This window comes from Balaenoptera borealis (genome assembly GCF_965194805.1).
Source record: "Balaenoptera borealis genome assembly, chromosome: 17".
NCBI lineage: Eukaryota > Metazoa > Chordata > Mammalia > Artiodactyla > Balaenopteridae > Balaenoptera > Balaenoptera borealis.
Window position 1 is genome coordinate 73958071 of NC_138876.1, and position 22094 is coordinate 73980164.

The 22094-nt window shown below is 37.2% G+C and overlaps 1 protein-coding gene and 1 long non-coding RNA gene across 14 annotated transcripts in view; one reads left to right on the forward strand and one right to left on the reverse strand.

Moving 5' to 3' along the window:
• The window catches only part of YTHDF3 (YTH N6-methyladenosine RNA binding protein F3), a 33398-nt gene extending 12514 nt beyond the window's left edge, over window positions 1-20884 (reverse strand). For 2 of the 12 annotated variants that reach the window (XM_082364713.1, XM_082364722.1), the window contains exons 1-7: window positions 20584-20884; window positions 20042-20066; window positions 16591-16736; window positions 14204-14289; window positions 12553-12597; window positions 4101-5684; window positions 983-1003 (exon numbers count right to left, since the gene is read on the reverse strand). In XM_082364713.1, coding sequence (XP_082220839.1) covers window positions 983-1003; window positions 4101-5684; window positions 12553-12597; window positions 14204-14289; window positions 16591-16648 — 1794 coding nt within the window. In that variant the 5' untranslated portion in view covers window positions 16649-16736; window positions 20042-20066; window positions 20584-20884. The other 10 variants (XM_082364720.1, XM_082364723.1, XM_082364721.1 and 7 more) reach the window with 10 other exon arrangements.
• A 193-nt stretch (window positions 20885-21077) lies between these two features.
• The window catches only part of LOC309615304, a 167997-nt gene continuing 166980 nt past the window's right edge, over window positions 21078-22094 (forward strand). The window contains exon 1 of one of the 2 annotated variants that reach the window (XR_014236710.1): window positions 21078-21641. This is a non-coding gene — a long non-coding RNA (uncharacterized lncRNA). The remainder of the gene's footprint in view (window positions 21642-22094) is intronic. The other variant, XR_014236711.1, reaches the window with a different exon arrangement.

A 22094-nucleotide genomic window follows, 5' to 3' on the forward strand; every position in this document is an offset into this window, starting at 1 on the left:
AAGACTGAATATCTTTTTACACTTATTACCCATATTTATTTCCTCTCTCATGAAAGGATTATCCATATCTTTTGCCCGTTTTTGTAGTGGATTATTTTTTTCTTAAACTGATTCATAGGAGTTCTTTAAATATTCTTGACAACTGTCTTCGGTCAGTTATGTTCAAATTCCTCCCAGTTCCTAACATGTCTTTTTACTTTCTTTAAAGCATCTTTTGATGAACAGATTTTAATCTAGGCAAATTTTTATCAATCTTTTCTTTTATAAGTAGTGCCATTTTTTGTCTTGCTTAAGAACCCCTACTTTACCCAAGGTCTCTGAAGGATGTGCACCTGGGAAAATGTGACCTCGACATATCAGAAGCTTTGAGGAATTTCAGCTGAATACAAGACAGATGGGGTCACATTAAAAGAGAACATAAATAATGACTTGCAACTCCTTTTACTTAAAAAAGAAAAAAGGCATAACCAGTGAAGGAAATCCTAGCAAAAACACCACTTATTTATCCTTTTTGATGGAGCCAAGGAGGGCCTAGAATAGACAGGGGGCACATCCTTCATCACTGGGATGCCAAGAGTATTTGAAAGTAGTTTTGCTGGAAAGCCAAAGTGCAAACACAAACGTACCTAACAGGAAATCTACAAATGAATATCTACAATTTCTGCCTGGACAAGGAGTTAACAGCTCCAGAAAGAAAACAGCAAGAACACATGATATCCCAAATACCAAACAGTTAATAAGCAGGGGAAAAGGTTTCCTGACATGATGGTTTCAAACTCAAAGGAAAGTCAAATTTCACCTACTAGCATGTCCATTGCACTGGCTCTCCCTTCTTACTCTTCACAAGTTGATGAATCACTTAACTGGTAAAGTCAACGTACATCATGGCTCTCCCTTCACATTTGCCATGGAAAGAGAATATGCAACTAACACCAAGCATTAAAGCACACACACAAAAACAAACCTATCTGGGGGCAAATACCTGATCCGGATGATTCTCTGCCTGGTTTAATGATGACAGAAAAAAAAAAAAAAAAAAAAGCAAAGAGTCTTAAAATATTTGTTCACAAAAAAAGGATACTAACAAAACTATAATGAGTTCAGATAGACACTGGGGAAAGATAAAATACAAAGGGGAAAGAAAAGACAGTTTGGGGGGAATACTGTACCTTGGTAGTGGTGGTTACACAAATCTACAAATGTGTTACAATTCATAGAACTGTACAGCCCAAAAAAGTAACTTTCACTGTATGATTTAAAAAAAAATTTTTTTTAAGGATATATACACAAATATTTATAGGAGCTTTATTTACATTCTTCAAATCTGAAAGCAACCAGATGTCCTTCAAAGAATGAATGGTTAACAAACTGGTAAATCCATACAATGGAAAGACAGAATTAAAAGGAACAAAGAACTGATACGCAAAGCAACATAAACTGCAAAGACATTGTGCTGAGTACAAGATGCCAGTGTTAAAAGATTACACACTGTAATTTCATTCATGTGAAATTATGGAAAATGCCTTATAGAGAGAGAGAACAGATCAGTGAATTACTTACTAGTGGAGGGGAGCACTTGACTAGAAAAGAGGCAGCAAAAGGTAATTTACAATTTTACTGTATGTTAATTTAAAAAAAAAAGAAATTAAAGAAGATACGTAAGAGGAAGGAATTTAAAAATGATAATTACAGGAAGCAGAAATAAGCTTTCAACACTCATCTTTGTGCTCAATAAAATCAAGATGAGAATGGCCAAGAGGGGGAAAAAAAAAAATCAAAGTGGACTCTGGAACAAGGGATTCAGGTAAGAAAACAACAGTTGTGAAGGGAGAACTAGATGTGGTAATGTAAGTAAACTAACGCTGTCATTGAAAAATACAAAACCTCACAAATCACTGAACCAACACAAAGTAAATCAAATCAATGACATGAAAATTCAATTTTGAGAAACTCTCAAAACGCAAAGAAAAATAATGAAGATAAGAACCAATGGCATTCAAGGACAAAGATTCAATATATATTTTGACATTACTAGGAAAAAGAAAAAAAAACAAACTTGGCCTACAGATGAAAGAATAAGGAAAATTATAAGAGACCCATACTGTGCACATTCCATATACATGTTCACATAGCAAGAATAAATTTTGTGCACACAGACAGAAACAGTTATTTCCAAAGAAAGAAAATTTAGGCTGGCCCCAGACTTCTCCATAATATAAAACTATAAATAATAGACTATAAATAGAAAACTATAAAACAAAGCCTGAATGAAAAGACTGTGACCCAAGATTTCTATATCCAATAAAACTGTTGTTCACATATCATGGCCAAAGAAAGGCATTTTCGGGATTTAGAAGCGCTTAATATATTACGCCAAATTACTCTTCCTAAAAAAAAAAAAAAGATGGTAATAAAACAAGCTAGGCTCCAAATTAAAATGTCAAAGGTGGGTTCAGACACATTATAAAAACACTGGCAGTAAGCCATGAAACAATTTAAATGTAAAATTTTTAAGTTTAAAAATATAAAGTTTAAATCGTTGTATATATGATTACAAAACATAAATAATTCCTGAGACAATTATATAATAAAAAAAAATAAAACTAAGATAAATTTTCAGACTGGGTAGAGGAGAAGTGTGGAAAGACGTACAAGGTGACCTGTCCTGGGTGATGGGAGAAAAGAAAAGTTGAATCATTTCTCCTGATTCACTATTTGTAAAGGCTCTTACAGTGGGACAATCTACTCAACTGCTGAGCTTCAAAAACTCAGAAGCTACTCTTGATCCTCCTTTTCCCCTCACTTCCCACATTTAACCTGGAGAAAACTCAATTATATTCAGCAATTCACTGGAAAGGTTGAGCAGGGCCTTTAAGAGTCATACGTATTATTCCAAAGCAAAGTTTCTAACAACTCAGTGCAGCAATCACTAGCACCAGAATCACCTGAGGTGCCTGTAACACTACCAGGTCCCTTATCAAATATATCAGATTTTCCCTGAGTGGGTCTCAAGAAGCTGCATTTTCAGGGAGAGCACCCTAATTGATATTTATATGCCATAAGGTTTGGTAGGATCATTATTCAGCGGTGAGGATTGTTATTTGAAACAGTTCCCTCTTCTGTACAGACTAAAAAGCCACAGGATACTCAGGCTCACACACACAGAAACCAATCACTGATGTTGTACATACAGATAAAGTTGAAGTTCGTGCTTTATCTTAATTTCTACATAGAAGCTTTCCATAGTAACCAACATAATTTACTGGAGAAGATTCTAACTTAAGCCCTGCTTCATTTGAAATTTAAATGTATTGTCTATGGAAAAATCTGCTAGTTGCCTATTCCATCCATTCTCTTTCCCTCCTAAAAATAGGACTCTGCAATTTACTTTTGTAGCTTGGAACAGAAAATATTCCTCAGCCTGTCCTGCTCTATGGGCTCTGTGATCAAATCCCGGCCAACCTGACGCAAGTATAAACAGTGTGTAACTTCAGGATACATCTCCCTTAGAGTCTCACAGTGGGCAAATAACAGAATTGGAAATCAAATTCTGCCGAGCTTAAGTCCACTTCTCAATTCTAAGCTGCCTTCCTATAAAGTCAAATCCTTACTATATTTTGTACAAGTGCTTTAAGTGTACAAGTTATGAACAGGCCTCAGGAATCTTGGGGGAAAATATCTATTTATCATAAATACAAAATGTGTAGTACTCATTTATTTAAAAGCTGTTTGTCTCAAACTCCAAATACATTATCCCGTAAAATTAAAGTTTAAGATTAGCGACTAGAATCCCTAGCCAGTTCTTAAGTCTGCTTAATTACAAATGCAGAACTCAGGGCTCTGATAAAGCATAAAGACCCTTATCACCTGAGGAGTATGAATAGGTAGGAAGCAAATTCAGAGTAAGGGTTACCTTTGGAAAGGCATCCAAGGCCTTCACGGGGGGTCTGCAGCGTTCTGTTTCTTAAGCTAAGTGGCTGGTTGCCTTCAGAGTAAAGTTCTTAAACTCAGAATGTAATATTAAAAGGCATTAAAGATGTCCATCCATACACACCACCCCAATAAAAAGACCCTACACACAAAACTCAGTGTACTCTTACCCTACGCATGGCTTCCTCCTCTTCTTGACGCTTTTCATAATGTGCAAAGTCATCAAAGATTGAGGTGGTGTGCTTGAAAGTAGCAATTATTTTGAGCACTTGCTTAGCTTTTTCTAGGGGTACCTCTTGGGTGTCCCTTGAATTGGTAACTGGCTTGTTGTCATTATTTTCTAAGCGAATGTGCCGTAACTGGTTATTGGGAACATCTTTGACAAAGATCCACTTAACTTCAAATTTGCCCTTCCACTTGTCCTGAGACCAGACACCGGCATACGCGTTGTAGTCCACAACAGACTTCATCTCGGCCACGCCGCAAAAATGTCCACTGCCATTCACGCTGAAGAGCAAATAGAGCGGGCCCTTCCCATTCAGGGAACGGTACGCGGCATCCAAACGCTTGTTACCGTGCTCAGTACTACACCAGATAGAGTACTTAATGGAACGGTGTATGTCATCCTCAGAGTAGCTTTTAATTATAAACACCCGTCCGTTCTTCAGGTTCCAGTCAAAGTCTTTGGGATTGTAGTTGTTTATGGCCTTTAGCTTTTCCAGCACTGGGTGCACTTCTACGCTGGCGGGCGAAGCACTGGCAGCAACAACACCTAAACCAAAGTTCTCACCTCCCCCGCCACTGTTCTGGTGGAAGCCGGCCCCCCTGTTCCGAGGAGCCAGCCAGCGGTTCTGCAGCGGCTGCGGCTGCGGCTGCGCCTGGTGAGGCTGGGCCTGCGGCTGCGCTCCCGGCTGCGGCTGCGGCGGCGGCGGGGGCAGCTGGCCTTGCACCAACGGTGGCGGCTGAATTAACGGCTGAGGCTGCTGCACTAGAGTCTGAGGAGGCAGAACTGGCTGGGCTGCTGGAGCCTTTACCACTGACCCCTTCTCATCCCAAGTTCCAATGTTCATGTTGTGTTTTATAGGAGGTGGTGGCACGGCGGAGCCCCCAATCCCCACGCTGCCCTTGGGTTTGAGTTTCGGTTGAGGTTTGGCAGGCTTTCTGGCAATGGCAGCCCAGGAGGTTGGCTTAGGCGCCGCGCTGCTAACGGGGGGCACACTATTGGCGGCAATGCTAGTCATACCACTGCTGCTCAAAGCTGTTCCTACAGTTTTTGTCACTGCGGCTGTCAGGTCACCACCAATTTTCAGTCCGGTCATGCCTTGCTCAATACTGCTAATGCCAGGCACCTTACTTAAGGTATCACTGCCAAACCCAGCCGGTCCATCAGTAATAGCTCTCCCAAGAGAACTCGGTGGATAGCCGTAACTGCTACTGTAAGCAGAGCTTTGTGTGGATTGTCCCTGAGATCCACTTGTCCCCCATGTAGAGAAATCAGCATTACCAGGAAAAAAGTTAAATCCATGTTGACCAAGAAATGGAGGGGTATTTCCTAATGCCCCAGGTTGACTAAACACACCATCTGGTATATAATGATGTTCTCCATTACTCATTTGTCCATAGGTTGTCAGATATGGCATAGGTTGGTCTCCAGCTGTGGACCATGCTGCTTCCCCAAGAGAGTACGGAAATCCAATGGACGGAGCATAGTAACTAGGCATGTATGGATCTGACATTGGTGGATAGCTGTTATTCTGGAAAACAAAAGATCACAGTCAGGAGCGAAATAAGATTAGCGGGGAGAGAGACATCTGAAAGATTAAGATCAGATAGTTTTAAATAAATGGAAAACAGATGCACCTGTTCCAGATAAACAAAGTTAAAATTTCAAATCCAGTTTTGTCAAGGAAAAACTTTACTGATGACTCTTTTTATTTTATCTGTAATGAAATTACAGGGTATTTTTTTGCGGGGAAGGTGGGTGGGGGGATAGGGTGGGGATTATTTTTGTTTAAGAGCCAGATCCTCTGCGCACGATTTAAAAATACTCTAATTTCTACAAAAAGCTGATATATAAAGTTTGCAGAAACACTGATTGTTAGCTTTATTTTTAGCAACTGATGAACAAAAAATTTATGTGCAAGGATTAAACAAACATGGAAACTATGCCAAATAATAGAGGAATTACAGTATATCTCTATGATGGAATCCAGTTCAGCAATTACATTTTGTACTTTCATAAAGAAAAACTAGAATAGAGAAATGTTCACACTCTGAGAGGAAAAACAAAAAAAGATTCAAGATTATACTTAGAGCATGATCCATATTTGTTTGTTCTGTTTTGCCTTGCTTGCTTTGAAAAAGAAAACAAAATCCTAATGGTTTCTTAATGGTTGGTTACAGGTGCCTATTTTCTAAATTTTACATAACAAATTTATCACCTTCCTGATCAGAATTTTAATTTAGAAATAGTAAGTTCCTATCATTTTTTCCAGAATTACTATAATTAAATTGGCCTTTATTTTGAATAAAATTAATCATCCATTTAGTGATTTGCCAAAAATCAAAGCTTATTAAAGAAAAAAACTCAGTCAAATCTGTTACTAGCCAATGTAAAAAAATAAAATATTCTACGGATTTCTTTTGAAAGTAGGTTTCTTATGCCAAAAATATGTCTGATACAGCCGGCCCTCCAATCCACAGGTTCTGCATCCATGGATTCAACCAACCATGGAGCGAAAATATTCAGGAAGAAAAAATTTTCCATAAAGTTCCAAAAAGCAAAACTTGAATATGCCACACGGGCAACTACTTACATAGCACTTACATTGTATTTGGTATTATAAGTAATCTAGAGGTGATCTGAAGTATACAGGTGGATGTGCATATGTTATATGCAAATACTACGCCGTTTTACATACAGGACTTGAGCATCTGTGGATTTTGGTATCAGCGGGGGTCCTGAAACCAATCCCCTAGGGACACCAAAGGACAATTGTAATAGATTTTCACTCTATGATTTAGGTGTGATTTTTAAAGCCTTGGACAGAGCTTCAGAATTTGTAAAATTAAGCAAGATGAAAAAACCAAGCTGATATCTAGTCAAGACAATTTGTATTCCCCTCCCAAGGGTCAATACCATTTTGAAGGCTGATTATTCACTTTATTTACATAGACATTCTAAGTTCCCTGGAGCAAAGTGGAGAATGCAATGGAGCAAAGTGCACAATGGAGCAAACCCATTCTGGTTTTTTTGGCTGTCACTCTCTTGGGGTTATTCTGCCACTGCTTTCCCACTCAAGAAAGTGTATCAATATAAATATGTGACAATTACATCACAGATACTACCTGGAATTCATTTTATTTTTTAAAGGCCTATTATTGAAAACTAAAATGCTTTACTATTACTATTAAGTTACTTGTGACATACCTTACAACTATTAAAACTGTCCACTGTACATAAGAAAGCTAGTTTCATATTTTGCCTTTTGAAATGACTGATATAATTAAATGAAAATGACAAGAGAATCAAATAAAGGCTGCATTTAAGTTAATAATTAGACATAGATTTACTGAGTGCTTTCAGTAAAACTTGAACTTAAAAACAAAAAACTGTGTCAGCATTAGTTAAAAGAAAAAAAATGACTTTAAACACATTTGATATTAAGTATATTCCACTGTATCCAAAACTGGAAATATATGTGTCAACCATTTACTAATTTAGTTGAACATATTCTTTAACTATATTGGATAATTATTAACCATATTTGAAAATATATTCAAAGAATGCTCACAATATTAGTATGAAGGAAATGAAGCCTGAGGGAAGCTCAAAGTCACCAACAGTGGTTTTCAAAGAAAAAAAAAAAAATTCTTGAAGAAATGAATAATGAGTAAGCTTCAGTAGCCATGGATATATATACACACACCTGTGTTTATAATTCAATCACCAAATTATTTATTGAAAGTAAAAGTATTCATAGTACTTCATACTGAAGTCACTGTGAGAAAGCCCAAACATTTAGCCAATATTAATGAACATACATAATCAAGATTTCTTTAATTTTTAAATTTTTTTGAAGTTATTAAGGTTTCCCTTTATTACTTTAACCAAACACTTACTGAATGCGTACATTGTGAAAAATACTGATATAAAATATTCATTCTAAAAGAAAACCTACAGTTAAAGACATTGCACAGGGAAGTGAATATATTCCACATGAGGGAAGAATAAGGAAGCTGAGTTGAATATGGAGGTAATCAGTTTCAGTTTCAAAGTTTTAATTTAGAATGTTGGCGTTGAAATCTGGACTTAGTAAGCCTTTACCTGGATGTGGGAGTGGAAAAACAGACAAGGCGGAAAATTTTTAAGTTCATTCGTCATGATAAAGTGTTTGCAAAATCACACTCGTAACTTATGTTGAATATTCTTACTTCACCCTCACAAATGCTGAATTTTGCACAACAGTTACACATCAGGTTCCTAATTTGTCTATATCCATCACATGATTCAGGGATCAGCAAACTAAAGAGCCAAAGAGCAAATATTTTAAGCTCTGCAAGCCAAATACGGTATCCAGTTGCAGTCACATATTCATCTTTTAACAACCCTTTAAAAAGCTGCTAGCTCAAGGGTTTCCTCAAAGAAAACAGGTTTTGGTCCCTGGGTCACAGTCTGTCAACCCGTTTTAATAGATTATCTAATATATACTGATTCCTATTAAAAAAAAAAAAGCCCCCCCCCCCAAGCTATATTATTAAATGGGTAACAAATTTTCACCAATTCTGCCACTTCTGGGGCTGGACCAGGTCCACACCCTTTTGCTGTGGGGCCTTTTATTAAATATCTTTTCAATTTTTTTTAAATCATGGGTTTTACTACTTCACCCCTAAACTACTGATTCTGTCAAAACGGTAAGTTTAAATTACTTTAAAATGTGCTCCATCAATCACAAGGGCCTTGTCAAACAGTCAGCTCAAGCTAATGAGCAGAGATGCGCTGCTGTCCCCGCCTGACTACAGAGCTGTCCACAGAGCTTCCATGCTACCAGCCTGGAATCCTTGAGCACACTGGATAAATGGCCTGCTTTCTCCAGTTTATCAAACAATGCTATTTATTTCCTAATTCTTTCAGTAGTTTTAGCTGAATGAGATGTTTTTTCCTCAGCTTTACGAAAGTAACTTAAGCAGTCTCCTTCCAAAAGGCAAGGGTTTTGGTTTGGGTTCTAGTAAGAACAAAGTTGTAGGAAACTACTAAAGTTTAAAAGTAAGATATGGTCAACACATTTTGTATTAGCAGAGCTTCGATTATAATTGGAAATATTTTTAAATGTTTTGCTAAATGTCAGATAAATTTTTAATTGCTAGCTAAGTGGAATGAAGGGGAACAAAATTTCCACCTACTGATGATGGAAAACAGAAACTCAAAACTTTCTTTCACCTTTTACTTCAAACCTGGTACAACGAGGTACAATCAATTTAACAGTTTATGTCCAAATAATCACTTTAAAATAGTTTATTCATAATTCTGAAATTGGTCAGTAATAGTGAAATTTTACTTTGTTGTTTAAAGATATATAACCTTTAACAAAGTGATATGAAATGCTTGGCATATCCTTCTTACTCAAAAAACTAATTGAAAAGGGGAAAATAACAATATGTACACATAAAAAATGATATAATAATCAATGGATATAATTAAACATACTTGTAAAGTAACAGATCCACAAACCCTTTACCTAGAGCATAAACTTAGAAACGCAACCTGAAGGTGGATGTGAAGCCACGAGGTAACTAAATTCTAATCCCAACCCAGTACTTATCAGCTGTGTGAAGCCAATATCAAGTTACTTAAAACTGAGTTTTCTCAAATATTAAAAAGAAATAAAGATAATGTACCTAGGACACAATAAATATTCAATAAACAGTAGTTATTCCCTACTTTTGCAGTTTCTATGTCAGTGATCATCAGATCATTTAATTTCTCTAACCCTGTTTCTTCGTCGGTAAAATGGGAAAATACCTGCTGCTCTAATCAATTACATATCTTTAAAAATCTAGTTAACTGCAAAGTGCTATACTGAAGTATAGGAGTTAATCTTGTTTTAATTTGAAAACTAAAATACAGAAAAGATGAAAACTTCTTCCTTCGAATTTCAAAATCATTTGTAATTATCATTTCTTAGCCTTGTGAGTCAGGTCAATTGTTTTTCTATTATCTCAAAGAAAACTTGAACAACACTAAGAAAAAATTCATGATTACTGTTCTGACCTGAGGACACTTTAATACAACTCAATTATAACTGAGTCTTTCAGTTATAGTAACTTAATACCTATTTTTACTTCATAAATATCCAAACTTCCAAGATAGAACATTGTACAATGTCGTAGAAGTACAATAATAAATGGTTGAGGTATTATTCACCAAAAACAGCACGTCTGCATAGAAAAACAGAAACTGTTTTCCATTAAGAACCTGAGGTACTTCAAACCCCAGAACTAACTACTAGATTAACAAAAAGTTAAGTGAAGTTTAGTATACTTTTAATGTTTATGTACATTTTCTTCTATTATTTTAAAAATATTATTGTACTTCTCAAAAAGTAAAATACATGCATATTTAATCACATAGATGTCATAAGAAAAAATGTATCATACATTATACTCAATTAATCTGAATATTTCATCAACCATACTTCTTCATTCCCTAATTCTAGCAGTTAACCTAATCTACTTATTCAATGAATACTTAATGAATGCCTACTACATGCCAGATACAGTGCCAGTCAACCTAGAATCAACCTAGAATCCTTGAGTACATTGGATAACCTAGAAAATTAGATAAAGAACATGGAGAAAATAAGATAAAGAACATGCTCTCTGACCTGGAGCACTTCACAGGTCTAGTAGGGAAGACAAATTTACCCTGCAATTTGATAGGTATTGTTACAGAAATAAGAACAAAGCAAAACAAAAGCTCTAGTACAAAGAGGAGGGGGCAAGTAACTGGAAAATCAGAAGACCTCATGAAGTGACAGACATGAGAGTCTGTGTGTGGTACATCATACATATAAATGGAAAGCTTGAGATCATGAAAGAAAATATTCAGAAAATACTTATATTTTCAGAAAATAAGTCCTATTCCCTAAATAAGTTACATGGATAAAGTTGACCAAAGATGAGGCAGGGGGGGAAGTGGAGCCATTTTTATAATGAATATATCCACTGTGGTGAAGCTTTGATAAGTCTTTAACATGACGACGGCAACAGACTTGGACTTTAAGAGGACTGCTGAGTGGCAACATGGAATTACCAGTTAGGAAATCATTCCAACAGCAGAGATAATGAAAACCTTACCTAAGGGCAGTAATAACAAGGAGAGAAAAAATCTGTTACTGTCTTAGTTCTCTATACCTCTTCTCTGATAAGCATGGCTAGGAATTTATTTCCCCATATACACAAGCAGACCAATTCAAACTTCATTTTTTCAATTTATTCTTCAAATTTATATGCACAAATTACACAGCATCTTTAACAGTACCAATTAAACCTGAATTTTTAATCAACTTAATCATCAGATTATTCCGAGGAACTATAGAGAATTTTAAGTCCTGAAGGACATACATTTACTTTTAAAATTACTATGAAAATTATTCCCTGAGAAATTGAGCATGAGAAAATAGAATATGCTGCCACAGAAGTAAAAGGCCAACAACCTGTTTTTAAAGCATCCCTGGGTTTGATTTGATTTAGATCTAAGCATATAAAACAAACATTAAAAACTTTTCTAGACTAAAGAATATCATTTTTATTATTTATAATATTAAAATCAGATGAAGGGATTTAATTTTAAAAACACACTGTATATTCAGTTGAAAAAATTTTTAATTAACCAATTATTTCAGCTAGGTCAGTACAAGAAACAATAAATACTTGCATAACTTTACATCTGAAAATAATCACGTTAGATATTTCATCAATAAATCCACTTTTCACTAATCGACTTTAAAAGGTCAATTTGTAAAAACTTTTCTATTTTAGCTAAGTAACTATGATAAATTTAAATTCTGTACAGCTTACCTTTAAGATTTCAGATAATTTTCAATTCTGCTCTCCAATAAACCCAGTTTTCAATATTCTATAGTGTTACTATTCTTTAAAAGGTAAATATGTATCCTGGTTAGACAATTATTTTTAGTTATTACAGAAAGATAATTGCTGAAATCCTATTCATCAGCACTGGCAAGGAGAGGGAGGTAAAATATACCCGTACTGGTATTAAACTTTAAGACTTCTCTTTAAAGAGCACATTACATTGATTCTAACATCAGTAAGTGATTTAATTAATACAAAGTATAAGACCTTCCATTTAAACATCACATTAAAACAAACCTTTTATAGATGTTTTTGCCCCAACATAAAGAAACTTCTATGATTCAATTTAAAAACTGGGTTCACTACGGTAAATGCCCTTATAGTCTTAAAAAATAATGACTTTCCAACACTTTATGTGAAATCTTATGCAGAATTCCAACATATAAAACACATGAAAAGCAAAGCACAGCTCTGGCTGCTGCACGGGTAGGATCCAGGTTACCCTCCCCCGGTCTCCCCTAGGCAGACCTGAAGCATCTCTGTGGAATGCCAAAAAACCAATCTTCTAAGCCCCTGTGACAAATAAATTATGAAACATCTGTTACCAAATAAAACGAGAAGATTCTTACAGGTAGCAATTCTCAAACATTTATAATCCATTAAAATTTCTTGAAAATAGAGTTTGAACAAGTCAGTCAGAGAATATTCATACCATACCCTTGTCTTAGAAATTCATTTTACATTAAAATACAAAAAGTATAAAATCAAGTAGCAAAAAAACAATTATGTAAACCAAATAAATTTCCCAAACTTATCTGATCATGGAGATCTTTTTAGGAGAATATCTACTATACCTCATTATATCAGAATTTCTCAAAAAAGTTGGAAACACTGCCATAGGGATGTTAACTGAGATTACTGTATGGGACCAAATAGAACAGAATATATTCTTTCAAAACTTGCACTACACTTCACAACAAATGATCTTGCCCTATTTTCCAGTGATACATTCTTTCACAACCTTTAGGTGGAAAGTAAATTTGTTATTGAGATCATAAAGGTAGATTACATAAGAATGAAATGAACTTTTTCATTTTTTTTAAAGTAGCCAAACTTTCATGGACTTTTATCACCCATTTTTATTCTTTCTTATTTATTTATTCCCTCCCAACATACGCTAGGGATGTAGATCAACAGATAGAAGGGGGTGGTTAAAGAGAAATAAATGTAGATCAGGTTGAACATAACCATGGCTCTCCAAAGTCCTAAAAATAACTGTACATTCCACAAATTGGAAGCTACTTTTTTTTCACATTTTCTCTGCAACTGCAAAGTTCTGTAACAATATTTGGTTCCTTATTCTTTTATAAGTTAAAAAAAACTAGGTTAAGATTTCAAGGTACATTTTTCATATGTCTTTTTATAAGCAAAACAACAAAGCAGTTTCATTCCAGAATGTTCTCTCTAAAGAAATTGGTTAATAATGAAAGGTTTTTTTTTTTAAATTTACTTCTAGTAGTGACATTTTTATTAACAATCAGAAAGAGATGCAGAATTGGTATACAGAGACTAAGAAATACCATTCTTTTTTGTCAATGTTTAATCTAAATTATTCCTATATACAAAATCACAAGATTATCTGTGAAAAATTCAAACACAGAAGAACCTCAAAAGCAACCAGTTATTTGATTTGATGAAATTCTCCATGCCTACAATACATAAGCAAGTGTGTTTATAATATCTTTAATTCTATTTCTTATGCTACCAGGTTACATACCAGGTTATAGTATAACTTTAATTATACTAACCAAAAATTTCAGGCACAAACTAGTCCTCTCCCACAAACTTCTAGCTAATTAAACCTTATAATCTGCTTTAGCTATGAAGATATGGCAGCAGCATTAAAAGATTAAATTCAACAGTCAAAAAAAAAAATCTAACCACAATATATACAAACGTTCATCTTCCTATCTCTGTATTTCATAATCTAGTTCCAGCCATCTCCAATTTCCAAAGAACTCTCTTGTGCCAAAAGCCTGCAGCTGCTATTCACTATTATGTAGGCACGCTGGGTTAATTCATGTTAGGGTTCGCCTCATTCAACTAAAATACCTACTTTAAAAAATCAATTAATACTAATGTAAGTTTAATTTCCTAAATATGTGACTGTCACACTTACCTGATTTGTCTGGCTACTCAAGTATGGCTCAAAATCATCATCATTTACAGCATCTTTTTGATGAATCGAACCGTTTTGTACTGAAACTAAAAAATATGTTTGTATTAGATGTATTGTAATTATCTTTATGAAACTCACAAAATAACCTAATATTTTCAATATTTTCCAAATCAAATCGGAAACTTATCCTGGGTTCTTTGTTCTTTTCATTTAAAACCCCCCTTTAGGATTAACTTAATTTTGGATACAAATATTTATGTGCCACCAAAAACTTACAAATCTTGTATATATAAGCCCAAGATTACATAAATACAAAGTATATATACACTTCTCATTACTAAAAACATAACGTAAATATCCCAATTTCAACACTGTGGTAAGCAGTTAAATTAAAATGTTGGAAGGGTTTGCTAATGCTGTATTTGAATCTAAAATAACCACTTTAAGCAGTGTTGTTGACAAGATAGATTTCTGAATGTTCTCTACCTTTGTTAAATCACTTTACTACTCAGTCCAATAAAGGTAAATAAATAACCTTGTTTGGTAACCGACGTTAAAATAAATATCTTAAATGTCTCCAGTTAAAGAAAGTGGCTAAAATTCACTTGAAGCAATATCACAATAAATAAATATTATCATAAAAAAATCTAAATAAAAAGGGCCTTTACTCTAAACAAAAAACAATGAAGACTTTCACAAGAAAGTATAAATAAAACTAAGACACTAAAGATAACCATGATTACTCTTGCAACATACGAGAAAACCAGTCAGAGTGATTTATAATGCCATATTTGTTCAGAGATCACTTCCATAAATGCTCTATATAAAGCTGTTGTTCTGGACACTGTCTCAGTGCTTTTGAGCACAGACTCAAGGTAAAAAGATCCTGGGTTTGAATCCCAAGTCCAACACGGAGAAGCTGGGTGATCTCTAGTTAGTAACTTAGCCTGTCTAACTCTGATTACTTCTCTATTCAAGGAGGTTATTAATAGTACCTACCTCATCTCATCTGAGTATTCAATGACAGTATTTAATAATCTTGGATATTATTATCACATAAAATATTACAAGATCCAAACAGGACTAAAAATTACTTTAGGACCACATAAACAAGCTTATGACTAATCAACTAATCTCTTGGAAACAAAATAAAGCCCCTCAATACCTGAAGATTTATTGCTTAAAAATACAGCATTTTTAAATACAATACTTAAATATAAAATATTATAAATTAAGGTTAGGAGCAATGGATTTACGTTGTGTGTTCTTCTATAATATCATAACATCTTTATTTTCCCTAATTATTCCAATGAGTTCAGAGACCTAAATGAAATATACAAGTTGACAGAGTCATGGGAGCAAAGACAGGTAAAACCCCTTAGTTCTTTGCCACCCCCTGAGTAGCAATGATCGCTCAAAAAAATACTACTCTGTGAAGCCTTCAAAGTACACCTCTCATGATTCTACACTGCCCCTCAGAGACTACAAGAGAAACCTCAAGGTCACCGTGATCCTGGCTCCACTGAGGTGGCTTAACTGCATTTGATAAGGAATGCATCAATGCCAGAGTTGAGCTAAATGCGCTCCCCAGAATTTAAATATGCAACAGCCACTAGAAACAAAATTAAAGCGGAGGGTACCTTAGGTTATATCAGGTGGGCTAATCATTTCAGCCCAAGAGATTCTAACATATCTGTTCTCCTTTACCACTCCTCTATTCAAAAATAGTTATGCCTGGTCTATTACCTCCTGAAAAAGAATTCTTCACTACGCGCCTGGACTGGTACATATTTGTCACTGTTACATACGTATTTGACAGTATCTGAAACAGCTACCCATTTCAAAATTACAACTATTATCTCTTGTATTCATTAGATTACCAGAAATTTAGTCCACACTGCTAAAACAGTAAAAAAGTACCTCCTTAAAATTTATCCAAATATATATTATACTGCTCTTCTTACTCATCTTCTCTGTTCTATCTTTTCTTCTAATTCTAAGAGGCTGAGACTAAGAAAATATTCTCATACACTAAGTAAATACAGTCTATAGTCATTTATAATGATGCATTAAAATGTCTAAGTCCTAAAAGATTATTCAAGGACTATGTCAATCTAAGGAAAAAATGTTTTATTTTGTTTTAAGTATTTCACGCATACTGATAAGCAATCTGCATCAAATTAGAATCTGAATAAGAAGCTAGCCCTAGAGTTTCAGAAGCATACCTTTCTTAAAGAAATTCAATTGTCTTAAAGACTTCAGGTTTTGAACATTACTTAATGACAATCTAATGTCTTGGAGACTGAAAGCCATTAAATAGTAATGAAATCCAAGCTAGTCCCATAGTCTGTACAAGTTCTTCAGGGAAAAAAGAACAGATGACTTACATGATTCTTCGCCTGTTTCCTCTGCTCTATGAAGCAGAGTCAAATCAAGATAGAACATGGGCCTTAGGAGCCAGGTGATTCTTTGCTCTGGTCCTGACTACATCAAGTTAGGAAAGTCAACAGATCTGTGCATCATGTTTTCCCACCTACAAAAACAGCGACAATACCATATACCCTCTATCTCCTTATAGGAATGTTTTGAGGATTAATAAAATGAGGCCTAAAATAACAGTAAAGTGCTTTGCAGTCATTTCCCGAGGGGTTAGGGGTAGGGTGGGGAGAGGATACAAAAGATATTGCCAAAATACAAGGCATTTTCCACGACTTTTCTGAAACACTAAAAGATAGCCAAATTCAGCCTAATTCTTTTAAATTGCAGTACCAAACAATGACTATGTCCCTCTGTTGGGAGGGGCAGGTGAGGAGAGGAGGGAAAAGATAAATTCCTTTCCATATATTTGCCTATTTATAAACTTAAGGAATAGGAGGAAGCAGGCAGCAAGGCCTGAGGCTACTAGAAGCAGGGGATCTGACACTTTTATCTGTGGTGCCTGCAGGGGAAGGAATGGTACACTTTTATTCCAGCAAGCAAAAATTCCACTTGTTAAATAAATAAAAGTGATATGAAGTCAGTTTTAAATTATGGGCCAACAGGTACATAACTATCCTTAAATTTCTACTGTCCTTCAGTACTACCCTGGCCAAGGATAAAAGAGTTCTAATATTTAACATAGGGACAATCTATTAAAAAGAATTCAAACTTATAAACAAGTAAACCTAGAAGTATTACTTATACTACAAAAGCATTTTTGCCTTACAAAGAGATTGATATAGAATTCCTTTTAAATTTTTGCTCCTTTAGTGCATTTAAGGACATACAGAAAAATACTTAGTAGAAAATCAAAGACACTGAAGCCAGGTGTTGGGCTAATGCTGTCAACTGAAGACTATTAAGAAAGGAAATACACAGTCCCTGAAATCATATTAAGTCAACTAAAAAGGATTATGCTTTCAGAATTCTGATAATTCCTCAGGGACATGCATTTTTCATAAGGTTGATAAGTTCTGAATTCAAGTTTAATACTCATATTCTTAGAACACTGGGACTGTAGTTCAAGAAAAATAACTTTGCTTTCTGCTTCATAAAAGTAAACAGAAAAATTATAAAACAATTTTACTAGCTTGAAAACCAAGTCAACTAAGGCAGAGTAGTTTTTCTTAAACACACATATAGCTACCTGTATCAGTTCACTGGAGCTGCTGCCTTTTCCTTGTAATTCTCAGAGGCATAAAAATACAAGTAATGTGTATGTGTATTAGTACACTTGTAGTATCTACCAATTTAAAGCAGCTTAAATGATTACCAATACTTTTAGGCCAACAGAATTTCTCCCTCCTGTCAGGTCTTAGGCAATAGTCTTCCTGCACCTTAACAATAAATACATGAGGTGAGGCAGCAATTATCATGGCTACTAGAGCAATGGACTATTTTAACTACAACAACCCTGGTAGCATACAATAGGATTTATGGCTAGAATTGTTACTTATATTTTACAGAGAGAGGGAAATTCTGACCAAAGGTGCAATGTGTTCAAGCTCACTTGGCAAGTCAGCAGTATGAGAACACAGGTCTCCTAGGAATCCTAGTCCATTGTTCTATCCATGGATGAAATTATGAACTGAAGAGTAAGGGGGAAAGTAAGAAAAATTTCTTGGAATAAACAACTATCCAAATAAATACCTTGTATGTGTGTCTAAATACATCTAACAGAGGTGATACAAATGGGATTAAAAAAATTTTACTAACCAATAAATATTTATTTGTAGTTGATACACGATTTTGTTTATAGAAAATTTATCTCTCTGATATCAAAGCTGTGATGAGGATATACCTAAGTGAAATAACTGTCATAAATCAAACTTACAGTAATACAGTAATGGCTTACAATGCTGTAGATGCTATTTTGTTTTGTCAAACAAGTTAAGTACTTCATAGAACTTGCACTTACCTTAAAGCAGGTAACACAAAACACTTAGCATTTCAAATAGCCTTGCAAAGTGCCACCTCCCCACAGATCTAGGATAAAATAATTTATGCTAGGCAATAATGACCAGATTGCACATATATATACTTCCTAATGGGCAGACTAACAAAAAAAGAAATTAATGGATCATTCTTTTTAGATTTACAAATAAACTGTTTAAAACTCACTTAAAATAAATCAACAATATCAAATTCTGAGCTTTGTGCTTACACCACAGAAGATAATTCTAATATTAAAATTAAATTCTAAAATTTAAAATTGTTGTTTATATACATCTTTAATCAAAATAAAGCAATGAATTTGTTACCTAATACAGTGCCATATAACTAGTATGTAAAAATTCTCAAAAAAATTGTACTACAACTCAAAAGAAAATTAAGCTGTGCATACAGAACCCATTCCTTTCAAATGTGCAATAGCTAATAAAAACCCTAAAAACATAAGGAGCACCAATAAAAGACATTAAACTTCACATCTAAAAGGCTACTGTAGCTCTTGTTTTGTAGGTAATACTTCACTACAGAAATAAGAAACAGGAAGCATAATTCTATTTAGTCTAATTTCAAGCCCCATTACAAAATGTAATAAATACATAGTTCACTGTAATGTTATTTAATTGGCACCGTCCCAAGAAAGCAGTTATTGTTCTGCCCTTACTAATGTCACATGATTCATGTCATGTTTCAGTCAGCTGACTGTATGGTTCCATATTAATAAACACAAACCACACTAATTTTTTTAAAATGCTTGACTTTCAGCAGTACTTTTTTTTTTCTTTTAGCTAAAGAGTAAATCATAGAATCCTGGCAGGAACCTCACAAATTATTTCCTTCCCAGTCCTTTCTGAAGTACCATATTGAGTCAAACCTTGCAAGACTACAGAGCAAGATGACATGCCTGTTCCGTTTTCATCTCTAACTGGCTACTGCCTCAATGTGACCGACTTCAACAGAACCAGTGACTAACGGTACACTTTCCACTACTGGGACACACAATTCTATGTGGGCTGCGCGTTCCCACGTAAACCAGACAGGAAGAAAATGTCCACTTATCTACACACATTGGGAGAATCTGTGGCAGAAGTCACATAATACAGGCTGTAAAATTAAAGAAATGTCACTACATTCATAACAATACCTCCTTAAGTGAAATACAAGCTAATAAAAACTGTTTCTCGCATCACTTTGGTTTCTGTAAAAGTGGCTTCTAAGCAAGGACCTACCAAACTTTCGGACAGCATTTGGCTGCCTTAGCCGAGACGAACTGTTTCTCTAATCCTACATTTCAAAAAAACAAAAACAAAACAAAACAAAAACAAAATATCAAAACCAAAAAGGCCTCCACATAGTTTAAAAGTAACATCAAACCAACAATGAGAAATAAAGGTAAAAAATATCCGAACTCACCTTTATTTCCTTGCCCTTTAGGTCTCTGTGTGGCAAGATGAAAGATGTGGTAATAAGGAAAAATTTAAAAAAAAAAAAAGAAAGAAAGAAAAAAAGGAAGAGAAGAAAAGCGTGTTAATCAGAGACGTTATCCGAGACAAGTTATTTTAAACAATCCGCGTAGGAGTGAAACCCACCACATCCTCCATCGCCACCGACCGCCCACCCGTGCCGGGGCTTCGCCCTCCGACCCGCCACTCGGAAGCCGTCTCCCAGCGCTCGCCCGGGGTCAGCCCCACTTCTGCCGCCCTCAGGACGCGTCCGAAGGCCCCGGAGCGCAGTCCTGCCTCCACCCTCCGCGGCCCCCGCGGCCGCCCGCCTGGACCGCAGGCTCCGCGGCCCGGGCGCACGCCCCGGCTCGGGCGGCGGGACCGCAGCCAGTCGTGCCCGGGGCACCGTTACGGGCCCGGCGGCGGCGGCGACGGGGAGGAGCCGGAGCCCCACGCGAGGGTGGAGCTCCGGGGCTCGGGCCTTCGCCGAGCCTGCGGCCTCTGCTCCCTCACCTGATCCACGCTAGTGGCTGACATTCTTCACCGCAACCCGAGAGCTGCTGCTGCTACCGCCGCCGCCGCCGCCGCCTGGGCCTCTCCCCGTGCACTCACAGCAGTTGGCTGCCGCCCTCGGCCGAGAGACTCTTCCAGCCGCCGCCGCCGCTCGCTAAGAAGCCAGAAAGAGGGCCTCGCGCTCGGGAGTCGGTGGAAGGGGCCCGTCTCTTTCGCTTGCACGCTCTCCTCCCCTCTCGCTCTCCGCTTCTCGGGTCCACAATGGCGGACAGGCTCCCTAGTCTCACTTCCGCTCTGAGCCTCCCTGACCTTCCGCTCTCCACTCTGACGTCCGCGCTCACCTCGCTCTTCCTCCCCCACCCTCCCGCCACAGGCCTTAGCTCCGCCTCCGCGCCCTCACGTGATCTGAGACGGGCCTGAGCCGCTGACCCCTCGGCGCATGCGCCGCGTACGGAGCGCGCCTGTGCGGCTGCGAGCGCCAGCTTTCCGGGGCGATTCGGTCCCTGCCTTCTGTGCCGCTCGGAGGCCGCCGGGCGTGCGTCGGGCGGCAGCGGCGGCGGCGGCGGCGGCGGGGAACCGGGCCGGAGCCGGAGTCCGTTTCATTCTGGGCGGGAAGTGGGCGTGGGCGGCAGGCGGGGGCTGCCCGGACTTGTAGAGCCCAGCCGGCGGCGCCCTCCCGGCGGCGGAGTGAACGTTGGTGGGTAGGAACGCCGCGGCGGCAGCCGCGCCCGCCCTTAGGTGATCGAGCCGCGGCGGCCAGGCCTCCACCGCGGCCGCCCGAGGCCGTCCAAGGCCACGTGGGCGGCGGGATGAGTTGGCGGCCCTCGGGACGGAGTTGCTGGGCGAACCGCGAGCCAGCACGTGCAGCGAAAGTGGCTGGGTTGCGGCTCTGGGCGCCGACACTTAAAAGCACATAGGAGGTGCCCCGGCAAGTGTTCGTTCTCTCCAAACCTCAGGAGCATGGTAGGAATAACTCACGTTAACCGTCACCTCTGAAGTCAGACTTTACCCTCCCCTGACGTTGATTTTGATGAATGAATAAAGTTACTTTGGGAAAGGTAAGCACAGTTGCAGGATGTTTTTTCAGTCCTGAAAGGACAGACGTTTAAAGGTTCAAGAGAAACTGGTAAAGTTACTTTTCTGCAAATTGGCAAAACCAAAGGAGCTGATTTGCAACATTTTGAATGGTTGGTTGAAACAACGTCTTTGCAATAAAGGCAAAGGTTTCTTAGACTCTATGTAAAGAAATAACTTAAATGGCCAAATCCTTACTTTACTTAAAAGCCATCGGATAAGTGATAGTTTATAAAATATAAAATTGCTAAGTTATAGGATTGACTTTGTGTTTAACAATGCAACAATATTTTAGAAGCAATGAATAGTAGAAGTGAATCTTATCTCGAGAGTCCAGTGTTTCATATACATCACCAAGAGGCATTTTGCAGGTCTGCTTAGCTCCCCAGGCGCTCCCGTTTTGCAAGTCCCAAGTGGGACTCTGCCTGATTCTCAGC